The sequence below is a fragment of the Hyperolius riggenbachi genome, chromosome 11 (assembly GCF_040937935.1).
Source record: "Hyperolius riggenbachi isolate aHypRig1 chromosome 11, aHypRig1.pri, whole genome shotgun sequence".
Classification (NCBI taxonomy): domain Eukaryota; kingdom Metazoa; phylum Chordata; class Amphibia; order Anura; family Hyperoliidae; genus Hyperolius; species Hyperolius riggenbachi.
The window spans coordinates 60,369,219-60,390,140 of NC_090656.1; the positions used below are offsets into that span (position 1 = coordinate 60,369,219).

Genomic DNA, 20,922 nt, shown 5'->3' on the forward strand with positions numbered 1-20,922 from the left:
GTCTATGCTTAGCTAGGAAAGCATTAGTGGGTGAAGTGTTGCTTTAAATAAAGTTCATATATTTCCGTCTCTCTAAGAACAGAGCTATGAAACTAATTTTGTGAAAAAGCAGAACACATTTTATTATTAGTTAAGTTTCAGCAATAGACACACATTGTGATGAACATGTCAGCACAAATCTTGTACCCCCAGTCCCCCCCCCCCCCCCCCCCACCCACCCCATTAGTACAGTTCTAGGAAGAGATACAGTTCCAGGTCCTGAGGCTTCTCTCTCTGTCACCGGCACCAAAGTAATTGAGTTCTGCAGACTTCACAGATGCCCCGTGGGCTTAATAATGCAGCCATGTTGCTCAGCCTGTACCCAGATCCATTTACAAGGGAAGCAAATGAAACCGGCCACCAGAAATGAAACCTGCCACCAGGTTACTCCGCTGAATCTGGCCCGTGGTGCTGATAATTTACTGCGATTCTTCTCACCTAAAGCTTTGGCGGGCACCCGGCCGACCTACTCAGCGCAGCGCTGGCAGGGGAGGTGAGGAGAGAGCTTGAATTTTGTGCTCGGCACAGATGAGCTTGCTTCTTCGCCAGCAAGCGGCTAATTACGTCCCCCTCTCTCTTTTTTAATTAGGCCGACACGGTGCACTGGTTAGTATTCCTGGGACTGTCCCTCCTCCGGGGTCTGCAGGCTGGTCCGCAGTTTGTACATGTGGTTTAAGGACTCGGTGAAAAAAGTTCCAATGGTGTTAATCTCCATCAGTGTCAAGTTATCCAGCTGGCAAAGGAGAAGACAGAGAGAACGGTCACAGCCGGGAGCAGAAAAGCAGGTGGCTCAGAGAAGGCCAAGCTGGCCGCAGTAGGCCTGAGCCAAGTTGGACGCTGGTGCCGAGAACAGTTGTAACTGGAAAAACAGATTAAAAAAAAAAAAAGAACAGCCTCCTCTACGCTAATGCATGCAGTACTGCTGGCTCTCTGTGCAGCCATATTTCTGTCCTCGTCATTTTCAGGCTCAGATTTTCATAACTGCTCTTGCCATATAAGTGGGACAACAGCTCACCGTGCCTGCCAGCATCCCCCTCCCATGTATCCCGGGTACCTAAAGAGCTGCTGGATTCCCTCTATGCAGCAGAGCCTGAGCGGAGCTCCAGCACTGAACGCCGGGGCTCTGGCGCTGATCGCAGGAAGGGATGGGAACTGGCTGGACGAGGGACAGAGCTTAGCTCAGGCTGGTAAAGTTCAAGCTCTGTTACATTAAGAGCTTCCAGCAGAGCTCAGGTGCACAATGCTGATTTGTGAGCATTATTATACATTCCAGCCAACACCACAGGGTGCTGCACTCTGGCAATATTATTATTATTATTAATTATTATTATTATGGCCGCTTCAAGCAAAGAAGTCCACTTTGTTTTTCATGGGCGGCTTCCTTGCTGTATTTTAATGCCCAAAAATGCCAAAGGGATAGAGACCCATTAGTTATCCAGGGCTGCACCACAGATGGATTTATTAAAGGACAACTGAGGTGAGAGGGATATGGAGGCTGCCATGTTTATTTCTTGTTAAATAATTCCAGTTGCCTGGCAGTCCTGCTGATCTCTTTGGCTGCAGCAGTGTCTAAATCACACACCTGAAACAAGCATGCAGCTAATCTTGTCACACTTCAGTCAGAGCACCTGATCTGCATGCTTGTTCAGGGGCTATGGCTAAAAGTATTAGAGGCAGAGGATCAGCAACTAGTATTGTTTAACCACTTGAGGACCCACCCTTTACCCCCCCTTAAGGACCAGCGCTGTTTTAGGTGATCTGTGCTGGGTGGGCTCTGCAGCCCCCAGCACAGATCAAAGGGCACTCAGAGCGATCAGATCGCCCCCCTTTTTTCCCCACTAGGGGGATGATGTGCAGGGGGGGTCTGATCGCTCCTCCTGGCTGGCATTTTGCGGGGGGGGGCACCTCAAAGCCCCCCTCCGCGGCGAAATCCTCCCCCTCCCTCTCCTACCTGCCACCCCCGGGAGATCTGGGCTGCACAGGACGCTATCCGTCCTGTGCAGCCAGTGACAGGACGTCCCCTGTCACATGGCGGCGATCCCCGGCCGCTGATTGGCCGGGGATCGCCGATCTGCCTTACGGCGCTGCTGCGCAGCAGCGCCGTTAGCCTGCAAGCCGCCATCGGCGGCCCGCAGGCTATTCACGGAGCCCCCCGCCGTGAATTGACAGGAAGCAGCCGCTCGTACGAGCGGCTGCTTCCTGATTAATTAGGCTGCAGCTGGCGACGCAATACTGCGTCGCTGGTCCTGCAGCTGCCACTTTGCCGACGCACGGTATAAGCGTGCGGTCGGCAAGTGGTTAAAGGACAACTGTAGCGAGAGATTTGTGGTGGCTGCCATATTGATTTCCTTTTAAGCAATACCGGTATCAGTTGCCTGGCTATCCTGCTGATCCTCTGCCTCTAATACATTTAACCATATACCCTGAACAAGCATGCAGCAGATCCAGTGTTTGACATTATTGTCAGATATGGCAAGTTTAGCTGCATGCTTGTGCCTGGTGTTATTCAGACACTACTGCAGCCAAATAGATCAGCAGGGCTGCCAGGCAATTGGCATTTTTTTTTTTTAAAGAAATAAAATATGTCAGCCTCCATATCACTCTGAATTCAGGTGTCATTTAAAAGGATAACAGAGCTGACACCAGTTGTAAAAACCTCCTCCATGACTATCCCATGCCCCACGCAGCTACTTCCAGGTCGGCGAGTCGGGCAACAGTGCGCAGGCGCTGGCCCTACTGCAAGTGTCTTAAAATCGCATGGCTGGGAGTGCTCTGCACATGCGCACAACTTAGTTGTGACGTCATGCATAGATCACTTGCGAGTGTGCCATCTAGTACATGTGCAGCTGGGCCAGTGCCTGCGCACTACTGCCAAACGTGAAATAGGCTGAGGGATGGAGGAAAATGGGGGGGGGGGGGGGGCAGTGGGCATGAGGATTGCTTCCCATACATGCCTGTTCCCCCAGTTTTTACAATAGGTTTCATCTCTGGTATCCTTTAATGCTGAAGAATAGGAGTCAAACGAAAAAAAAAAAAATGGAGGCTGCCATATTTGTTTCCTGTTAGACAATACCAGTTGCCAGGCAGCCCTGCTAATCTATTTGGCTGCAGTAGTGGCTAAATCACACACCTGAAACAAGCATGCAGCTAATCCAGTCACTTCAGTCAGAGCACCTGATCTGCATGCTCATTGAGGGGCTGTAGCTAAAAGTCTTAAGGGGCCCATACACCGAACGATTTTCCCGGCGATATACAGCAGATTCGGTCACTGATCAAATCTGCTGTGAAATTGTTGCGCAAACGCTGACAGAACGATCGATTTCCATCCGAAATCAATCTTTCCCGTCGATTCTCATCGATCCGTCCGTGCGGAAAGTTTCGCTCGATCGCCGGCGGGTCGGGAGTGCGTCGATATCGGCGTTCGAATGCCCGACAACCGACGCTAGCGGCAATACATTACCTGCTCCGGCCGGCGCGTGTCCCCTGGTCTCCGCTGTCCCTTCTCTGTGCTCGGCTCCTCCAGCTTCACGGAACTTCCTGTCCCGGCAGGAAGTTTAAACAGTAGAGCGCCCTCTACTGTTTAAACTTCCCCAGCAGGAAGTTCAGTGAAGCTGGAGGAGCCGAGCACAGAGAAGGGACGGCGGAGACCAGGGGACTCGTGCCGGCCGGAGGAGGTAATGTATGAGGGGGGGGGGGGGGGCGGCAACTTCACGATTGTGATCGGTTTCATGCTAAAATCGATTCACAATCTGTTTGCAGTAAAGGCAGCCATACGATCCCTCTCTGATCAGATTCGATCAGAGAGTGATCTATCTGTTGGTCGGATCTGATGGCAAATCGACCAGTGTATGGCCACCTTTAGAGAGACACAGGATCAGCAGGAGAGTCAGGCAACTGGTATTATTTTAAAAGGAAAAATCCATATGCTTCTCAGTTTAGGTTCCCTTTAACGTATCAGAGGCAGAGAATCAGCAGGACTGCCAGGAAACTGGTAATGTTTAAAGAGACCCTGAATTAAATTCAATTTTGTGACATGTAGTCATGTTAAGAACTATAACCCCTGCTTAACCGTTGCATTCCCTCGGCAAAACGAGGGGTTTATACCCCCCCAAATCCCCTCTCCTTTGTCCGGGGAGCGCTTCCTGCTAGAGGCAGAGCTAATGGCTGTAGCTCTGCCTCTTAGCGCGTCAATCCCGGCTGATCGACGCCTCTCCCCGCCCCTCTCAATCTTCCTTCACAGAGGGGCGGGGGAGAGGCGGAGATCCGTGCGGTGAATGACGCACATGGAGGCAGAGCTACAGCTAAAAGCTCTGCCTCCATGAGCAGCAAAATCCACGACCAAGAAAGTCATGCATTTTGCAGGGGGGGGGGGGATTTGGGGGATATAAACCCCTCGTTTTGCCACGGGATAGGAGCATTTTATCAGGGGTTATAGTTGTTAACAAGACTGCATGTTAAAAAAGTGAATTTAGACTCGCTTCACAGTCTCTTTAAAAGGAAATAAGGCAGCCTCCATATCCCTCACACTTCAGTTGTCCTTTAAAGCGGAACTGTACATAGAAAATAAACACATTGTTTCACATACCTGAGGCTTCCCCAAGCCCCCAGCAGCCGTCCTGTCCTACGCCAGTCCTGCCCGAGCCACCGTTCTCCCGCCGCCAGCTACTTTCGGTTTCGCCCGCCGGGCCACTGCGCCTGCGCGGCTCTGGCCACGTGTATCCTTTCTTCGCGTTCCCCGCTATTGCAGAGGGGAACGTAAAGAAAGGATACGCTTGGCAGGGCTGCGCTGGCCTCGACTTACAAGTCGAGGTACGGGACGGAGCGGCGGCGGGAGAACGGAGGCTCAGGCAGGACCGGCGCGGGACAGGACAGCTGCTGGGGGCTTGGGGAAGAACCAGGTAAGTGAAACAATGTGTTTATTTTCTATCTACAGTTCCACTTTAAAGGGAACCTAAACTGAGAGGGACACGGATGTTTCCTTTTAAACAATACCAGTTGCCTGACTCTCCTGCTGATCAATTTGCTGCAGTAGTATCTGGATCTCACACCTGAAACAGGCATGCAGCTAATCCAGTCTGACTTCAGTCAGAGCACCTGATCTGCATGCTTGTTGAGGGGCTGTGGCTAAAAGTATTAAAGACACCGTATCAGCAGGAGAGTCAGGCAACTGGTATTATTTGAATAAGAAAAATCCATATGCTTCTCAGTTTAGGTTCCCTTTAAGTGATCTAGCGAACCTGGACCAGGTGCACCTTTCTTCTAGCAGAGCATATGCTGGCTTACTGGGTACAAGAAGCAAATTAAAGGGGCACTATGGCTAAATTCTTCTTATATTATCATTTAATATAAAAGATGTGCAATTGTAGCAATGTGTAAGACTTGCATTGTGGCTGAATAAAACTCTGCTTCAATATTGCTTTACCCTAAATCAGTGCTGGAGTCCTGTCGCCAGAGAAAGCTAAGCGACGCTGAACCAGCACATTCCATTCTGCAGGAGGAGGCTGCCTTATCAGTCGTTTCATCTGAAGTTGTAATCTCCCCCTTTGATGTATCAGGAGAGGTTTCACCCAACGTCTAACTGCACATTAGTGCTGTTACAGCTCCTCTGATCTGCCGGACGTCTCCGGACAATGACGTACGGCTCTGATGAAAAAAATGCTCCCCGCTGAGGCCCCCCTTCAGAGACACAAGCAGGACACTGGCTACACAGCACTTGCGTGTGCTGAATCAAGATGCTGGAATCCTGTGCATAAAGAGAAGCTGGTCTCCATGGCAACTGACAACAAGTGGTGACCTGCCTGTGCCAGCTTCTCTGAAGGGGGGCCTCAGCGGGGAGCATTTTTTTCATCAGAGCCGTAAGTCATTGTCCTGAGACATATGGCAGATCAGAGGAGCTGTAACAGCACGAATGTGCAGTTAGACGTTGGGTGAAACCTCTCCCGATACATCAAAGGGGGAGATTACAACTTCAGATGAAACGACTGATTAGGCAGCCTCCTCCTGCAGAATGGAATGTGCTGGTTCAGCGTCGCTTAGCTTTCTCTGGCGACGGGACTCCAGCACTGATTTAGGGTAAAGCAATATTGAAGCAGAGTTTTATTCAGCCACAATACAAGTCTTACACATTGCTACAATTGCACATATTTTATATTAAATGAGAATATAAGAAGAATTTAGCCATAGTGCCCCTTTAAGTAATGGGCAGTTTCTCCATAAACATATACCAAGCAGATACAGATCTCCCAAGTAGGGTTGCTGCAGTATACCGCAGAAACCCTACTTGGGAGATCTGTATCTCCCACGTATGCTGAGTGAGTGGGGCACATCTGGCTACCATACTGGTGTGTGTGGTGGGGGTGCATCATTTAATGCAAGGGGGAGGCCCAGGTCCAAGCAATTGTATAATCCCGTATACCATGGTATTTTATTTATCATACCGTGGATTTTCATACCGTTACAACCCTACTCCCAAGGCTACAGTCTTCCCTATACAGTATAACCCATAACAGCGGTTTCTATTATATTGTTGCCAGGCACATGTAGCCCTTTACCCACTTCAGGTTCCAGAGTTTTTAATCTAGGCATTCGTTGGGTAATATTTTAACAATGGTTTAATTTTATAGGCATTTGACAGGGTTGAAATAGGCAGAGATGCAAAAAATATACATGTTTCAAATGTTTTATCCTTCATAATTGCTAGGCAACAACATAATGATGCATCTGTGCAGCGTTGAGTTCCCAAGATGTCGCCCTCAGGATCGCATTTGATGGTTACATGTGGCAGTCGTTACAGGTGTCCACAGATTTTAAGGCAGTGGCTGGATAGTGTACTGGTTAAAGGCTCTGCCTCTGATACAGGAGACCAGAGTTCAAATCTCAGTAAGCCAGCACCTGTTCAGTGAGGTGACCTTGGGCAAAACTCCCTATTACTGCTACTGCCTACCGAGCACATCCTAGTGGCTGCAGCTCTAGTGCTTTGAGACAGGCAGGAGAAAAGCGTTTGATATAAATGCTCTGTGTCTCGTCTAAGGCCAAGTATAGAGGACAGAATGGGTTAATTAGTTAGATCTACAGTTCAGTACAGGAAATAGAAAGAAAAAAAATATATATATATAATTTTTTGAGGACACTTTACAAAAAAAAGCGCTTTTTTTTATAGTTTTACAACAATCACTCATGTGCGTGCATAGAAGGCTTTGAGTGCAGGACGTGAGTCCCGGAACTTACAGAAGCACTAAACTGGACGAGAGATCATCCAAAAACCTTATGCCGTTTAAAGTGGGAGATGTTATTCTCAGTAGAGATTGAGATAAGACAAAAACCATCAGTATTTTATCTTCACTGCTCTATTCTGGTAATGAGACATATGGGAAGGGTTTGTCCTGCACCCATTGCATGTTAGAAAAAGGCAGGGGAGCCTCTAGGCATAGGCAGTACAGGCCATTGCCTAGAGTGCCATTGGTCCTGGGGGGCGCCATGTTGCTGGATTAAGTCCCACCCCCCAAATTAAGCTCCACCCCTGATAAAGCCCTGCCCTGTGTGTGTGTTCTATTACTTGCTTCTGCTGCATGTACTTAGTGTAAGTAAGTTGCAGGCAGCTGCCACCTCTGTGCCTTATGCATCCTTCTTTCCCCCTTTGTGCCTCCTTCTGTCCCTTTTGTGCCTCCCTCTGTCTCCTTGTATCTTCAGTCTATTGTGCCATGTCTGACCCCCTGTTTTTCCTATCTCCCTTTGTGCCGCCTTTCTCCATGTGCCTCCTTCAGTCCCCCTGTGCCACCTCTGCCTCCTTCTGTCCCCTGTGCCTCCATATGTCACCTTTGCGCCACAGGTTTTCTCGCCTGGAGGGACAAAATGGCTAGAAGCGCCCCTGGAAAAAGGACTACTGGTACACGTCACATAATCCCTAGTGGTGACTGAACTACTAAGGTCAGGGTGACAATACTAAATCCTGATGCTGGATGTCAGTCTGTAGCCCAGCTGGCCATGGTATAAGAGTGGAAGGAGCAGAATCAGAGTAACCAACCCCTTTTGCCAAGAATTGCAGCTAAATTGTTTGTTTTCAGCAACGTCTGCAGTGCAGTACTAACAGACTAGCAAAGTCCTTTATAAACACATGTGTACCTTGGCGTGGGCTTCCTGCTCCCGCACAAAGCTGTCCGCAGACAGCCGCAGTTTGGCGATGCGCGTGTCCCAGGTATCCTTCACAAGCGTCCTGATCTCGTCAGCTTTGGGGATGTTGTCCGAGGCACTGTGATGACAAATTATCAAGTTTTCAGTACAATGTGAGAGAGCCCCTAAGTGATTAAATGTGTACTGGATTGGTCTGTTTCCAAAAGGGTGAAGTATTTCATACCATCTCAGGCTTCTTTTACATTGCAAATCGCAATTCCAATTTTCACTGGATGCTAGCAACACAAGTAGAAAAACACAGAAAAAAAACGCAGCATGGAGGACTTATAATTGCATCAAAAATCCAATTGCATGTAGTGTAAAAGAGCCCTTAATCTGTTTACTAAAGAACATAATGAAAACAAAGGAACATTTCTACAGTAGAATCCCTTTATGGAACACTCCAAGGGACTGGGCAAAGTAGTTTTGCTATATCAGAAATTGTCATACTCAAGCACATGAAGTATTCTATAATACCGGATTTTAATTCAGTCAACATTTGGGAGTAATTTTTCCTTTTCAATGCTTCAGCAAGCGAGCACAGGCAGATCAAAATGCACATTGCCCAATATGCAGGAATTTTCATGGGATAATCACACAACAGCTTGCGCAGGAAGCATAGATCTCACCAGGTAATGCAGTACTGATAGTGTGCTCCTCTGTCCACATTTATGTGCAGCCTGGATGATGCTTTAGCACAAGCAAGTCACAGATGACAAGCAATTCCCTCAGTAATCAGGCAGCAGCTTAGACAGGAAGCCAGGAAGCATAGCACAGTTCGATGCAGTGCAAAGTTTTGAGGCGCCGATCTACCGCAGCTCCTGCAGAGCATCAACCTAGATCTTCCATCCTGGCCAATTAATCAGTATCGATTTTGAGTCTCAAAAAAAAAACAAAAAAACATTTGACCAAAAGTCAATTGATTGATTTTTACAGCAGTCAAGTGACCTATTTTTTTTTAACCTCACTTGGTTAATAGGGATTTGTATGGGATATAGGAGTACAACACTAGGTAGAAGCAGGGCAATTGAAAACTTGTTGGATGATCAAAAGTTAAGTGACTAGTGGCCCACACACACTGCAAACGAGAGATCCTGGCGATTCTCCTTAACCACTTAAGGACCAGAGTCTTTTCGCCCCTTAACCCACTTGCCGTTCCAATTCCGACGGCAAGGGGGCGACGCAGCACTTTTTTAAAAAAAAATTTTTTTAATCATGTAGCAAGCCTCCGGCGATCAGAGTAAGCAGGAAATCCCTTTCAGAGCGGGATTTCCTGCAGGGCTTCCCCCGTTGACTGGCTTCCCCTGGCGACGGAGCGGGATGACGTCGGGACGTCAGAGGGAATCCCGATCCACCCCTAAGCGCTGCCTGGCACTGATTGGCCAGGCTGCGCAAGGGGTCTGGGGGTGGGGGGGTGTCGCGGCGGGTAGCGGCGAATCGGCAGCGATCGAGCTATGCACGCAGCTAGCAAAGTGCTAGCTGCATCCAGTAAAAAATAAAAATTGTGAAATTCGGCCCAGCGGGGCCGGAGAAATCCTTCTGCGCAGGTTACCCCGAGCTGAGCTTGGGATAACCGGCAAGAAGGTTAAGGGCCGGAGCCTTTTTTTCCCCCATTCAGACCACTGCAGCTTTCACGGTTTATGGCTCGGTCATACAACCTACCACCTAAATGAATTTTACCTCCTTTTCTTGTCACTAATACAGCTTTCTTTTGGTGCTATATGATTGCTGCTGCGAGTTTTAGTTTTTATTCTATTCATCAAAACAGACATGAATTGTCAAAAAAATGATTATTTTTTACTTTCTGTGATAAAATTTGTCAAATAAAGTAACATTTCTGTATACATTTTTGTCCAAATGTATTGTGGTACATGTCTTTGATAAAAAAAAAAAACATTCAGTGTATATTTATTGGATTGGGTAAAAGTTATAGCGTTTACAAACTATGGTGCCAAAAGTGAATTTTCCCATTTTGAAGCATCTCTGACTTTTCTGAGCATCGGTCATGTTTCATGAGGTGATAAAATTCCAGGATAGTATAAATACCCCCCAAATGACCCCATTTTGGAAAGAAAAAACATCCCAAAGTATTCACTGAGAGGCATGGTGAGTTCATAGAAGATTTTATTTTGTGTCACAAGTTAGAGGAAAATGACACTTTGTGACAAAAAAAAAAAAAAAAAAAAAAAGTTTCCATTTCTGCTAACTTGCGACAAATAAAAAAAAAAATTAAATCTGCCACGGGCTCACCATGCTCCTCTCTGAATACCTTGAAGTGTCTACTTTCCAAAATGGGGTCATTTGTGGGGTGTGTTTACTGTCCTGGCATTTTGGGGGGTGCCTAATTGTAAGCACCCCTGTAAAGCCTAAAGGTGCTCATTGGACTTTTGGCCCTTTAGCGCAGTTAGGCTGCAAAAAAGTGCCACACATGTGGTATTGCCGTACTCAGGAGAAGTAGTATAATGTGTTTTGGGGTGTATTTTTTACACATACCCATGCTGGGTGGGAGAAATATCTCTGTAAATGGACAATTGTGTGTAAAAAAAATAAATAAATAAAAAATAAATAGTCATTTACAGAGATTTTTCTCCCACTCAGCAAGGGTATGTGTAAAAATAAATACACCCCAAAACACATTATACTACTTCTCCTGAGTACGGCGATACCACATGTGTGGCACTTTTTTGCACCCTAACTGCGCTAAGGGGCCCAAAGTCCAATGAGTACCTTCAGGATTTCACAGGTCATTTTGAGACATTTGGTTTCAAGACTACTCCTCACGGTTTAGGGCCCCTAAAATGCCAGGGCAGTATAGGAACCCCACAAATGACCCCATTTTAAAAAGAAGACACCCCAAGGTATTCCGTTAGGAGTATGGCGAGTTCATAGAAGATTTTATTTTTTGTCACAAGTTAGCGGAAATTGATTTTTATTGTTTTGTTTTTTTTCAAAAAGTGTCATTTTCCACTAACTTGTGACAAAAAATAAAATCTTCTATGAACTCACCATACCCCTAACAGAATACATTGTGGTGTTGTCTTTCTAAAATGGGGTCACTTGTGGGGTTCCTAAACTGCCCTGGCATTTTAGGGGCCCTAAACAGTGAGGCATAGTCTTGAAACCAAATGTCTCAAAACAAGCTGTGAAATCCTAAAGGTACTCATTGGACTTTGGGCACCTTAGCGCAGTTGGGGTGCAAAAAAGTGCCACACGTGGTATCGCTGTACTCAAGAGACATAGTATAACGTGTTTTGGGGTGTATTTTTACACATACCCATGCTGGGTGGGAGAAATCTCTCTGTAAATGGACAATTGTGTGTAAAAAAAAAAATCAAAACATTGTCATTTACAGAGATATTTCTCCCACCCAGCATGGGTATGTGTAAAAATACATCCCAAAACAAATTATACGACTTCTCCTGAGTACAGCAATACCACATGTGTGGCACTTTTTTGCAGCCTAACTGCGCTAAGGGGCCCAAAGTCCAATGAGCACCTTTAGGCTTTACAGGGGTGCTTACAATTAGGCACCCCCCAAAATGCCAGGACAGTGAACACACTCCACAAATGACCCCAATTTGGAAAGTAGACACTTCAAGGTATTCAGAGAGGAGCATAGTGAGTCCGTGGCAGATTTCATTTTTTTTTGTCGCAAGTTAGAAGAAATGGAAATTTTTTTTCTTTTTTTTTGTCACAAGTTAGTGGAAAATGACACTTTGTGAAAAAAACAAAAATCAATTTCCGCTGACTTGTGACAAAAAATAAAATCTTCTATGAACTCCCCATACTCCTAACGGAATACCTTGGGGTGTCTTTAAAATGGGGTCATTTGTGGGGTTCCTATACTGCCCTGGCATTTTAGGGGCCCTAAACCGTGAGGAGTAGTCTTGAAACCAAATGTCATAAAATGACCTGTGAAATCCTAAAGGTACTCATTGGACTTTGGGCCCCTTAGCGCAGTTAGGGTGCAAAAAAGTGCCAAAAGTGCCACACATGTGGTACTGCCGTGCTCAGAAGTAGTATAATGTGTTTTGTGGTGTATTTTTACATATACCCATGCTGGGTGGGAGAAATATCTCTGTAAATGACACATTTTAGATTTTTTTTTTACACACAATTGTCCATTTACAGAGAGATTTCTCTCACCCAGCATGGGTATGTGTAAAAATACACCCCAAAACACATTATATTACTTCTCCTGAATACGGCGATACCACGTGTGACACTTTTTTGCAGCCTAGGTGCGCTAAGGGGCCCAACGTCCCATTCACAGGTCATTTTGAGGCATTTGGTATCTAGACTACTCCTCACGGTTTAGGGCCCCTAAAATGCCAGGGCAGTATAGGAACCCTCACAAGTGACCCCATTTTAGAAAGAAGACAACCCAAGGTATTCCATTAGGTGTATGGTGAGTTCATAGAAGATTTTATTTTTTGTCACAAGTTAGTGGAAAATGACACTTTGTGAAAAAAAAGACTATAAAAATCAATTTCCACTAACTTTTGACAAAAAATAAAATCTTCTATGAACTCGTCATACACCTAACAGAATACCTTGGGGTGTCTTTCTAAAATGGGGTCACTTGTGGGGTTCCTATACTGCCCTGGCATTTTAGGGGCCCAAAACCATGAGTAGTCTGGAAACCAAATGTCTCAAAATGACTGTTCAGGGGTATAAGCATCTGAAAATTTGATGACAGGTGGTCTATGAGGGGGCGAATTTTGTGGAACCGGTCATAAGCAGGGTGGCCTCTTAGATGACAGGTTGTATTGGGCCTGATCTGATGGATAGGAGTGCTAGGGGGGGTGACAGGAGGTGATTGATGGGTGTCTCAGGGGGTGGTTAGAGGGGAAAATAGATGCAATCAATGCACTGGGGAGGTGATCAGAAGGGGGTCTGAGGGGGATCTGTGGGTTTGGCCGAGTGATCAGGAGCCCACACGGGGCAAATTAGGGCCTGATCTGATGGGTAGGTGTGCTAGGGGGTGACAGGTGGTGATTGATGGGTGTCTCAAGGTGTGATTAGAGGGGGGAATAGATGCAAGCAATGCACTGGCGAGGTGATCAGGGCTGGGGTCTGAGGGCATTCTGAGGGTGTGGGGCGGGTGATTGGGTGCCTTAGGGGCAGATAGGGGTCTGATCTGATTGGTAGCAGTGACAGGTGGTGACGGGGTGATTGATGGGTGATCAGTGGGTGATTAGATGGCAGAACAGATGTAAACAATGCACTTTGGAGGTGATCTGAGGGTAGGTCTGCGGGCGATCTGATGGTGTGGGAGGGTGATCAGATGCCCGTAAGAGGCAGGTTAGGGTCTGATCTGATAGGTGGCAGTGACAGGTGGTGATTGACAGGTGATTACAGGGGAGGATAGATCGAAACAGTACACGGGGGGCGGGGGGGGCTGGGGAGGATCTGAGAGTGTGGGGGGTGATCAGAAGCCCCCAGGGGGCAGTTTAGTCTAGTTAAAAAAATAGTGTTGGCAGATAGTGACAGGGGTGACAGGGAGTGATTGATGGGTGATTAGGGGGGGGTGATTGGGTGCAAACAGGGGTCTGAGGGGTGCTGCGGGCGATCAGAGGGAAGGGGGGGGGGGGGAGATCAGTGTGCTTGGGTGCTTACCTGCGTGGCTGCAGCCTGCCCTGGTGGTCCCTCAATCACTGGGACCACCAGGGCAGGAGGTAGCCTGTATAATACGCTTTGTATACATTACAAAGCATATTATACACTTTGTATGCGGCGATCCGGTAGCTAGTAACCCGCCGGCGCTTCCGAACGGCCGGCGGGTTACAGCGCGAGGGGACGGAGCCTGTCACCGGCGGCTGATCGCGTCACGAATGACGTGATCGCCGCACAGCCACGCCTACTGCTGCCGCCGCCGATGGGCGTATTGCGGTCGTTTGGGCCCAGCCCTTGCCGCCGCCCATCTTAAGGCGGTCGGCAAGTGGTTAAAATGCAACTGAAGCGAGAGGGATATGGAGGCTGACATATTTATTTCCTTATAAGAAATCCCAGTTGCCTGGTTATCCTGCTGATCCTCTGCCTTTAATACTTTTAGCCATAGACCCTGAACAGACATGCAGCAGATCAGATGTTTCTGACATTATTGTCAGATCGGACAGGATTAGCTGCATGCTTGTTTCTAGTGTTATTCAGACACTACGGGAGCCAAATAGACCAGCAGGGCTGCCAGGCAACTTAGATTGTTTAAAAGGAAATAATCATGGCACCATTCATATTCTTCTCACTTCAGTTGTCCTTTAAGTAATCAGTCTGTAATGATGATGTGCCTCCATGCTCTGAAACCCCCAAAAAATTGATTGAGTCAATTGAAATCATGTGAACATTAGCCGATTCCTTCACAATCGATCGTCTCCATCCTGCCTGATAGGGTAAATTTGTTGATTTGGGCAGAAATCGGCCAATTTCCAATTGATCGAGGACACTGAAACATGACTGATTCGCCACCCATCACATAGAGAATGTATTGGCACCTTAAGCCATGACTCGAACATGCTGATATTACTTTCTGAAATAACATGTTCACGCTCCATTCACTTACTGGTTTAGTAGCAGTTTGGTAAGCTCCATGTAATGTGGGTTCGGCATCGGTGCGAAGGTCTCCTCTCGGCGTTCCGCGTCGCGGATCTCCTCCAGTTTCTCTGGAAAGGAGTAAATGGAAAAGGTTTTTTTGCGTAATGATTTAGAGATATGATCAGCAGGCTATAGTCATCCCCATCAGCCTGAATTAAAGCCACGGCTATAAATACCGTTCACATAACAGCAAAACATCTCATGGCACATCCCCATAAAAGCCTGGTTAAGGTTCAGGTAATGCTCTTGGATTTCTCAGGGCTTCATAAATATAACTGCAATTTTACTATTCTAAAATCCACCTGCTCTCCCTTCTCTCTTTTGCTGCCATCCTCATTCTTATAGATGTCAGCTGATCCTCATATTGGTACTGGCTTTGGTCTTTAGCACTGTGATACAATGTCTATTGCTATGAAAAAAATGTTTATAGGACTCATTATGGTCTAATGACATTATCCCTTATGTCATCCAAATATGCTCATTAGAGTCAATTTAACAATATACTGTATTTGATGCATATTATATTTTTCTTTAAAGTGAACCTCCGGACTAAAAATCTAATTTTTCCCTGATGCTGTGCAAAGCATGATGGGATTTCCTATGTTGTTATTCACGTTGCCTAGCAACTGGGAGGGGTGATCAGCACACAGGATAGTTGGAACTGTGTCTCATTCTCCCTGTCACCTCCTTTTAACCAGAAAGATGGCTGCCATCATAAAATCAAACATTTGCCTGTTCTTTTAAAACCGGGTGGGTAAGAGATTATATTACCTATTTTAATTAACATAACTAATGTAACTTATTGACAGTATGTTTGTTTAGGCTGAAGTTCCCCTTTAACCACTTAAGGACTGCAGTCATAAAACCCCTTAAGGACCAGAGCCTTTTTTTCCATTCGGACCACTGCAGCTTTCACGGTTTATTGCTCAGTCATACAACCTACCACCTAAATGAATTCTACCTCCTTTTCTTGTCACTAATACAGCTTTCTTTCGGTGCTATTTGATTGCTGCTGCGAGTTTTAGTTTTTATTATATTCATCAAAAAAGACATGAATTTTGTCAAAAAAATGACTTTTTTAACTTTCTGTGCTGACATTTTTCAAATAAAGTAAAATTTCCTATACATTTGAGCGCGAAAGTTATTCTGCTACATGTCTTTGATAAAAAAAAACCCATTCAGTGTATATTTATTGGATTGGGTAAAAGTTATAGCGTTTACAAACTATGGTGCCAAAAGTGAATTTTCCCATTTTCAAGCATCTCTGACTTTTCTGCGCACCTGTCAGGTTTCATGAGGGGCTAAAATTCCAGGATAGTACAAATCCCCCCCAAATGACCCCATTTTGGAAAGAAGACATCCCAAAGTATTCAGTGAGAGGCATGGTGAGTTCATAGAAGATTTTATTTTTTGTCACAAGTTAGCGGAAAATGACACTTTGTAACAAAAAAAAAAAAAAAAAAAAGTTTCCATTTCTTCTAACTTGCGTCAAAAAAAAATGAAATCTGCCACGGACTCACTATGCTACTCTCTGAATACCTTGAAGTGTCTACTTTCCAAAATGGGGTCATTTGTGGGGTGTGTTCACTGTCCTGGCATTTTGGGGGGTGCCTAATTGTAAGCACCCCTGTAAAGCCTAAAGATGCTCATTGGACTTTGGGCCCCTTAGCGCAGTTAGGCTGCAAAAAAGTGCCACACATGTGGTATTGCCGTACTCAGGAGAAGTAGTATAATGTGTTTTGGGGTGTATTTTTACACATACCCATGCTGGGTGGGAGAAATATCTCCGTAAATGACAATTGTTTTCTTTTTTTAACACACAATTGTCAATTTATAGAGATATTTCTCCCACTCAGCATGGGTATGTGGAAAAATACACCCCAAAACACATTATACTACTTCTCCTGAGTACGGCGATACCACATGTGTGGCACTTTTTTGCACCCTAACTGCGCTAAGGGGCCCAAAGTCCAATGAGTACCTTTAGGATTTCACAGGTCATTTTGAGAAATTTCGTTTCAAGACTGCTCCTCACGGTTTAGGGCCCCTAAAATGCCAGGACAGTATAGGAATCCCACAAATTACCCCATTTTAGAAATAAGACACCCCAAGGTATTCCATTAGGAGGATGGTGAGTTCATAGAAGATTTTTTTTTTTTTGTCACAAGTTAGCGGAAATTGATTTTAATTGTTTTTTTTCACAAAGTGTCATTTCCTGCTAACTTGTGACAAAAATAAAATCTTCTATGAACTCACCATACTCCTAACGGAATACCTTGGGGTGTCTTCTTTCTAAAATGGGGTCATTTGTGGGGTTCCTATACTGCCCTGGCATTTTAGGGGCCCTAAACCGTGAGGAGTAGTCTTGAAACCAAATGTCGCAAAATGACCTGTGAAATCCTAAAGGTACTCATTGGACTTTGGGCCCCTTAGCGCACTTAGGGTGCAAGAAAGTGCCACACATGTGGTACCGCCGTACTCAGGAGAAGTAGTATAATGTGTTTTGGGGTGTATTTTTACACATACAGATGCTAGGTGGGAGAAATATCTCTGTAAATGACAATTATTTGATTTTTTTTACACACAATTGTCCATTTACAGAGAGATTTCTCCCACCCAGCATGGGTATGTATAAAAATACACCTCAAAACACATTATACTACTTCTTCTGAGTACGGCGATACCACATGTGTGACACTTTTTTGCAACCTAGGTGCGCTAAGGGGCCTAACGTCCTATTCACAGGTCATTTTGAGGCATTTGGATTCTAGACTACTCCTCACGGTTTAGGGCCCCTAAAATGCCAGGGCAGTATAGGAACCCCACAAGTGACCCCATTTTAGAATGAAGACACCCCAAGGTATTCCGTTAGGGGTATGGTGAGTTCATAGAAGATTTTTTTTTTGTCACAAGTTAGCGGAAAATGACACTTTGTGAAAAAAAAAAACCAATACATATCAATTTCCGCTAACTTGTGACAAAAAATAAAATCTTCTATGAACTCACCATACTCCTAACGGAATACCTTGGGGTGTCTTCTTTCTAGAATGGGGTCATTTGTGGGGTTCCAATACTGCCCTGGCATTTTAGGGGCCCTAAATCGTGAGTAGTCGTCTTGAACCCAAATGTCTCAAAATGACCTGTGAAATCCTAAAGGTACTCATTGGACTTTGGGCCCCTTAGCACAGTTAGGCTGCAAAAAAGTGTCACACATGTGGTATCGCCGTACTCAGAAGAAGTAGTATAATGTGTTTTGTGGTGTATTTTTACATATAACCATGCTGGGTGGGAGAAATATCTCTGTAAATGACACATTTTTGATTTTTTTTACACACAATTGTCCATTTACAGAGAGATTTCTCCCACCCAGCATGGGTATGTGTAAAAATACACCACAAAACACATTATACTACTTCTCCTGAGTATGGCGATACTACATGTGTGACACTTTTTTGCAGCCTAGGTGCGCTAAGGGGCCTAACGTCCTATTCACAGGTCATTTTGAGGCATTTGTTTTCTAGACTACTCCCCACGGTTTAGGGCCCCTAAAATGCCAGGGCAGTATAGGAACCCCACAAGTGACCCCATTTTAGAAAGACGACACCCCAAGGTATTCCGTTAGGGGTATGGTGAGTTCATAGAAGATTTTATTTTTTGTCACAAGTTAGTGAAAAATGACACTTTGTGAAAAAAACAATAAAAATCCAATTTCCGCTAACTTTTGACAAAAAATAAAATCTTCTATGAACTCATCATACACCTAACAGAATACCTTGGGGTGTCTTCTTTCTAAAATGGGGTCACTTGTGGGGTTCCTATACTGCCCTGGCATTTTACGGGCCCAAAACTGTGAGTAGTCTGGAAACCAAATTTCTCAAAATGACTGTTCAGGGGTATAAGCATCTGCAAATTTTGATGACAGGTGGTCTATGAGAGGGCAAATTTTGTGGAAACGGTCATAAGCAGGGTGGCCTCTTAGATGACAGGATGTATTGGGCCTGATCTGATGGATAGGAGTGCTAGGGGGGTGACAGGAGGTGATTGATGGGTGTCTCAGGGGGCGGTTAGAGGGAAAAATAGATGCAATCAATGCACTGGGGAGGTGATCGGAAGGGGGTCTGAGGGGGATCTGAGGGTTTGGCCGAGTGATCAGGAGCCCACACGGGGCAAATTAGGGCCTGATCTGATGGGTAGGTGTGCTAGGGGGTGACAGGAGGTGATTTAGGGGGGTCTCAAGGTGTGATTAGAGGGGGGAAATAGATGCAAGCAATGCACTAGCGAGGTGATCAGGGCTGGGGTCTGAGGGCGTTCTGAGGTGTGGGCGGGTGATTGGGTGCCCGCAAGGGGCAGATTAGGGTCTAATCTGATGGGTAACAGTGACAGGTGGTGATAGGGGGTGATTGATGGGTAATTAGTGGGTGTTTAGAGGAGAGAATAGATGTAAACGATGGATTTGGGAGGTGATCTGATGTCGGATCTGCGGGCGATCTATTGGTGTGGGTGGGTGATCAGATTGCCCGCAAGGGGCAGGTTAGGGGCTGATTGATGGGTGGCAGTGACAGGGGGTGATTGATGGGTGGCAGTGACAGGGGGTGATTGACAGGTGATCAGTGGGTTATTACAGGGAAGAACGGATGTAAATAATGCACTGGCGAATCGATAAGGGGGGGGGGGGGGTTGAGGGCAATCTGAGTGTGTGGGCGGGCGATTGGGTGCCCGCAAGGGTCTAATCTGATGGGTAACAGTGACAGGTGGTGATAGGGGGTGATTGATGGGTGATTGATGGGTAATTAGTGGGTGTTTAGAGGAGAGAATAGATGTAAACGATGGATTTGGGAGGTGATCTGATGTCGGATCTGCGGGCGATCTATTGGTGTGGGTGGGTGATCAGATTGCCCGCAAGGGGCAGGTTAGGGGCTGATTGATGGGTGGCAGTGACAGGGGGTGATTGATGGGTGGCAGTGACAGGGGGTGATTGACAGGTGATCAGTGGGTTATTACAGGGAAGAACGGATGTAAATAATGCACTGGCGAATCGATAAGGGGGGGGGTTGAGGGCAATCTGAGTGTGTGGGCGGGCGATTGGGTGCCCGCAAGGGTCTAATCTGATGGGTAACAGTGACAGGTGGTGATAGGGGGTGATTGATGGGTGATTGATGGGTAATTAGTGGGTGTTTAGAGGAGAGAATAGATGTAAACGATGGATTTGGGAGGTGATCTGATGTCGGATCTGCGGGCGATCTATTGGTGTGGGTGGGTGATCAGATTGCCCGCAAGGGGCAGGTTAGGGGCTGATTGATGGGTGGCAGTGACAGGGGGTGATTGATGGGTGGCAGTGACAGGGGGTGATTGACAGGTGATCAGTGGGTTATTACAGGGAAGAACGGATGTAAATAATGCACTGGCGAATCGATAAGGGGGGGGGGGGGTTGAGGGCAATCTGAGTGTGTGGGCGGGCGATTGGGTGCCCGCAAGGGTCTAATCTGATGGGTAACAGTGACAGGTGGTGATAGGGGGTGATTGATGGGTAATTAGTGGGTGTTTAGAGGAGAGAACAGATGTAAACGATGGATTTGGGAGGTGATCTGATGTCGGATCTGCGGGCGATCTATTGGTGTGGGTGGGTGATCAGATTGCCCGCAAGGGGCAGGTTAGGGGCTGATTGATGGGTGGCAGTGACAGGGGGTGATTGACGGGTGATTGACAGGTGATTGACAGGTGATTGACAGGTGATCAGGGGGGATAGATTCATACAGTACGCAGGGGGGGGGAGGGTCTGGGGGGGTCTGGGGAGAATCTGAGGGGTGGGGGGGTGATCAGGAGGGAGCAGGGGGCAGTTTAGGGACTAAAAAAAAAAATAGCGTTGACAGATAGTGACAGGGAGTGATTGATGGGTGATTAGGGGGGTGATTGTGTGCAAATGGTGGTCTGGGGGGTGGGCAGGGGGGGGTCTGAGGGGTACTGTGGGCGATCAGGGGGCAGGGGGGGGCAGATCAGTGTGTTTGGGTGCAGACTAGGGTGGCTGCAGCCTGCCCTGGTGGTCCCTCGGACACTGGGACCACCAGGGCAGGAGGCAGCCTGTATAATACACTTTGTATACATTACAAAGTGTATTATACACTT

At 46.5% G+C, this 20,922-nt stretch overlaps 1 protein-coding gene across 1 annotated transcript in view; it reads right to left on the minus strand.

Annotated features, from left to right (window-relative positions):
- Positions 1-221: 221 nt before the first annotated feature.
- The window catches only part of GINS2 (GINS complex subunit 2), a 63,761-nt gene continuing 43,060 nt past the window's right edge, over positions 222-20,922 (minus strand). Inside the window, exons 3-5 of the mRNA XM_068259582.1 lie at positions 14,768-14,867; positions 8,161-8,287; positions 222-772 (exon numbers count right to left, since the gene is read on the minus strand). Of these exons, the coding sequence (XP_068115683.1) occupies positions 647-772; positions 8,161-8,287; positions 14,768-14,867 (353 nt within the window). The 3' untranslated portion in view covers positions 222-646. The remainder of the gene's footprint in view (positions 773-8,160; positions 8,288-14,767; positions 14,868-20,922) is intronic.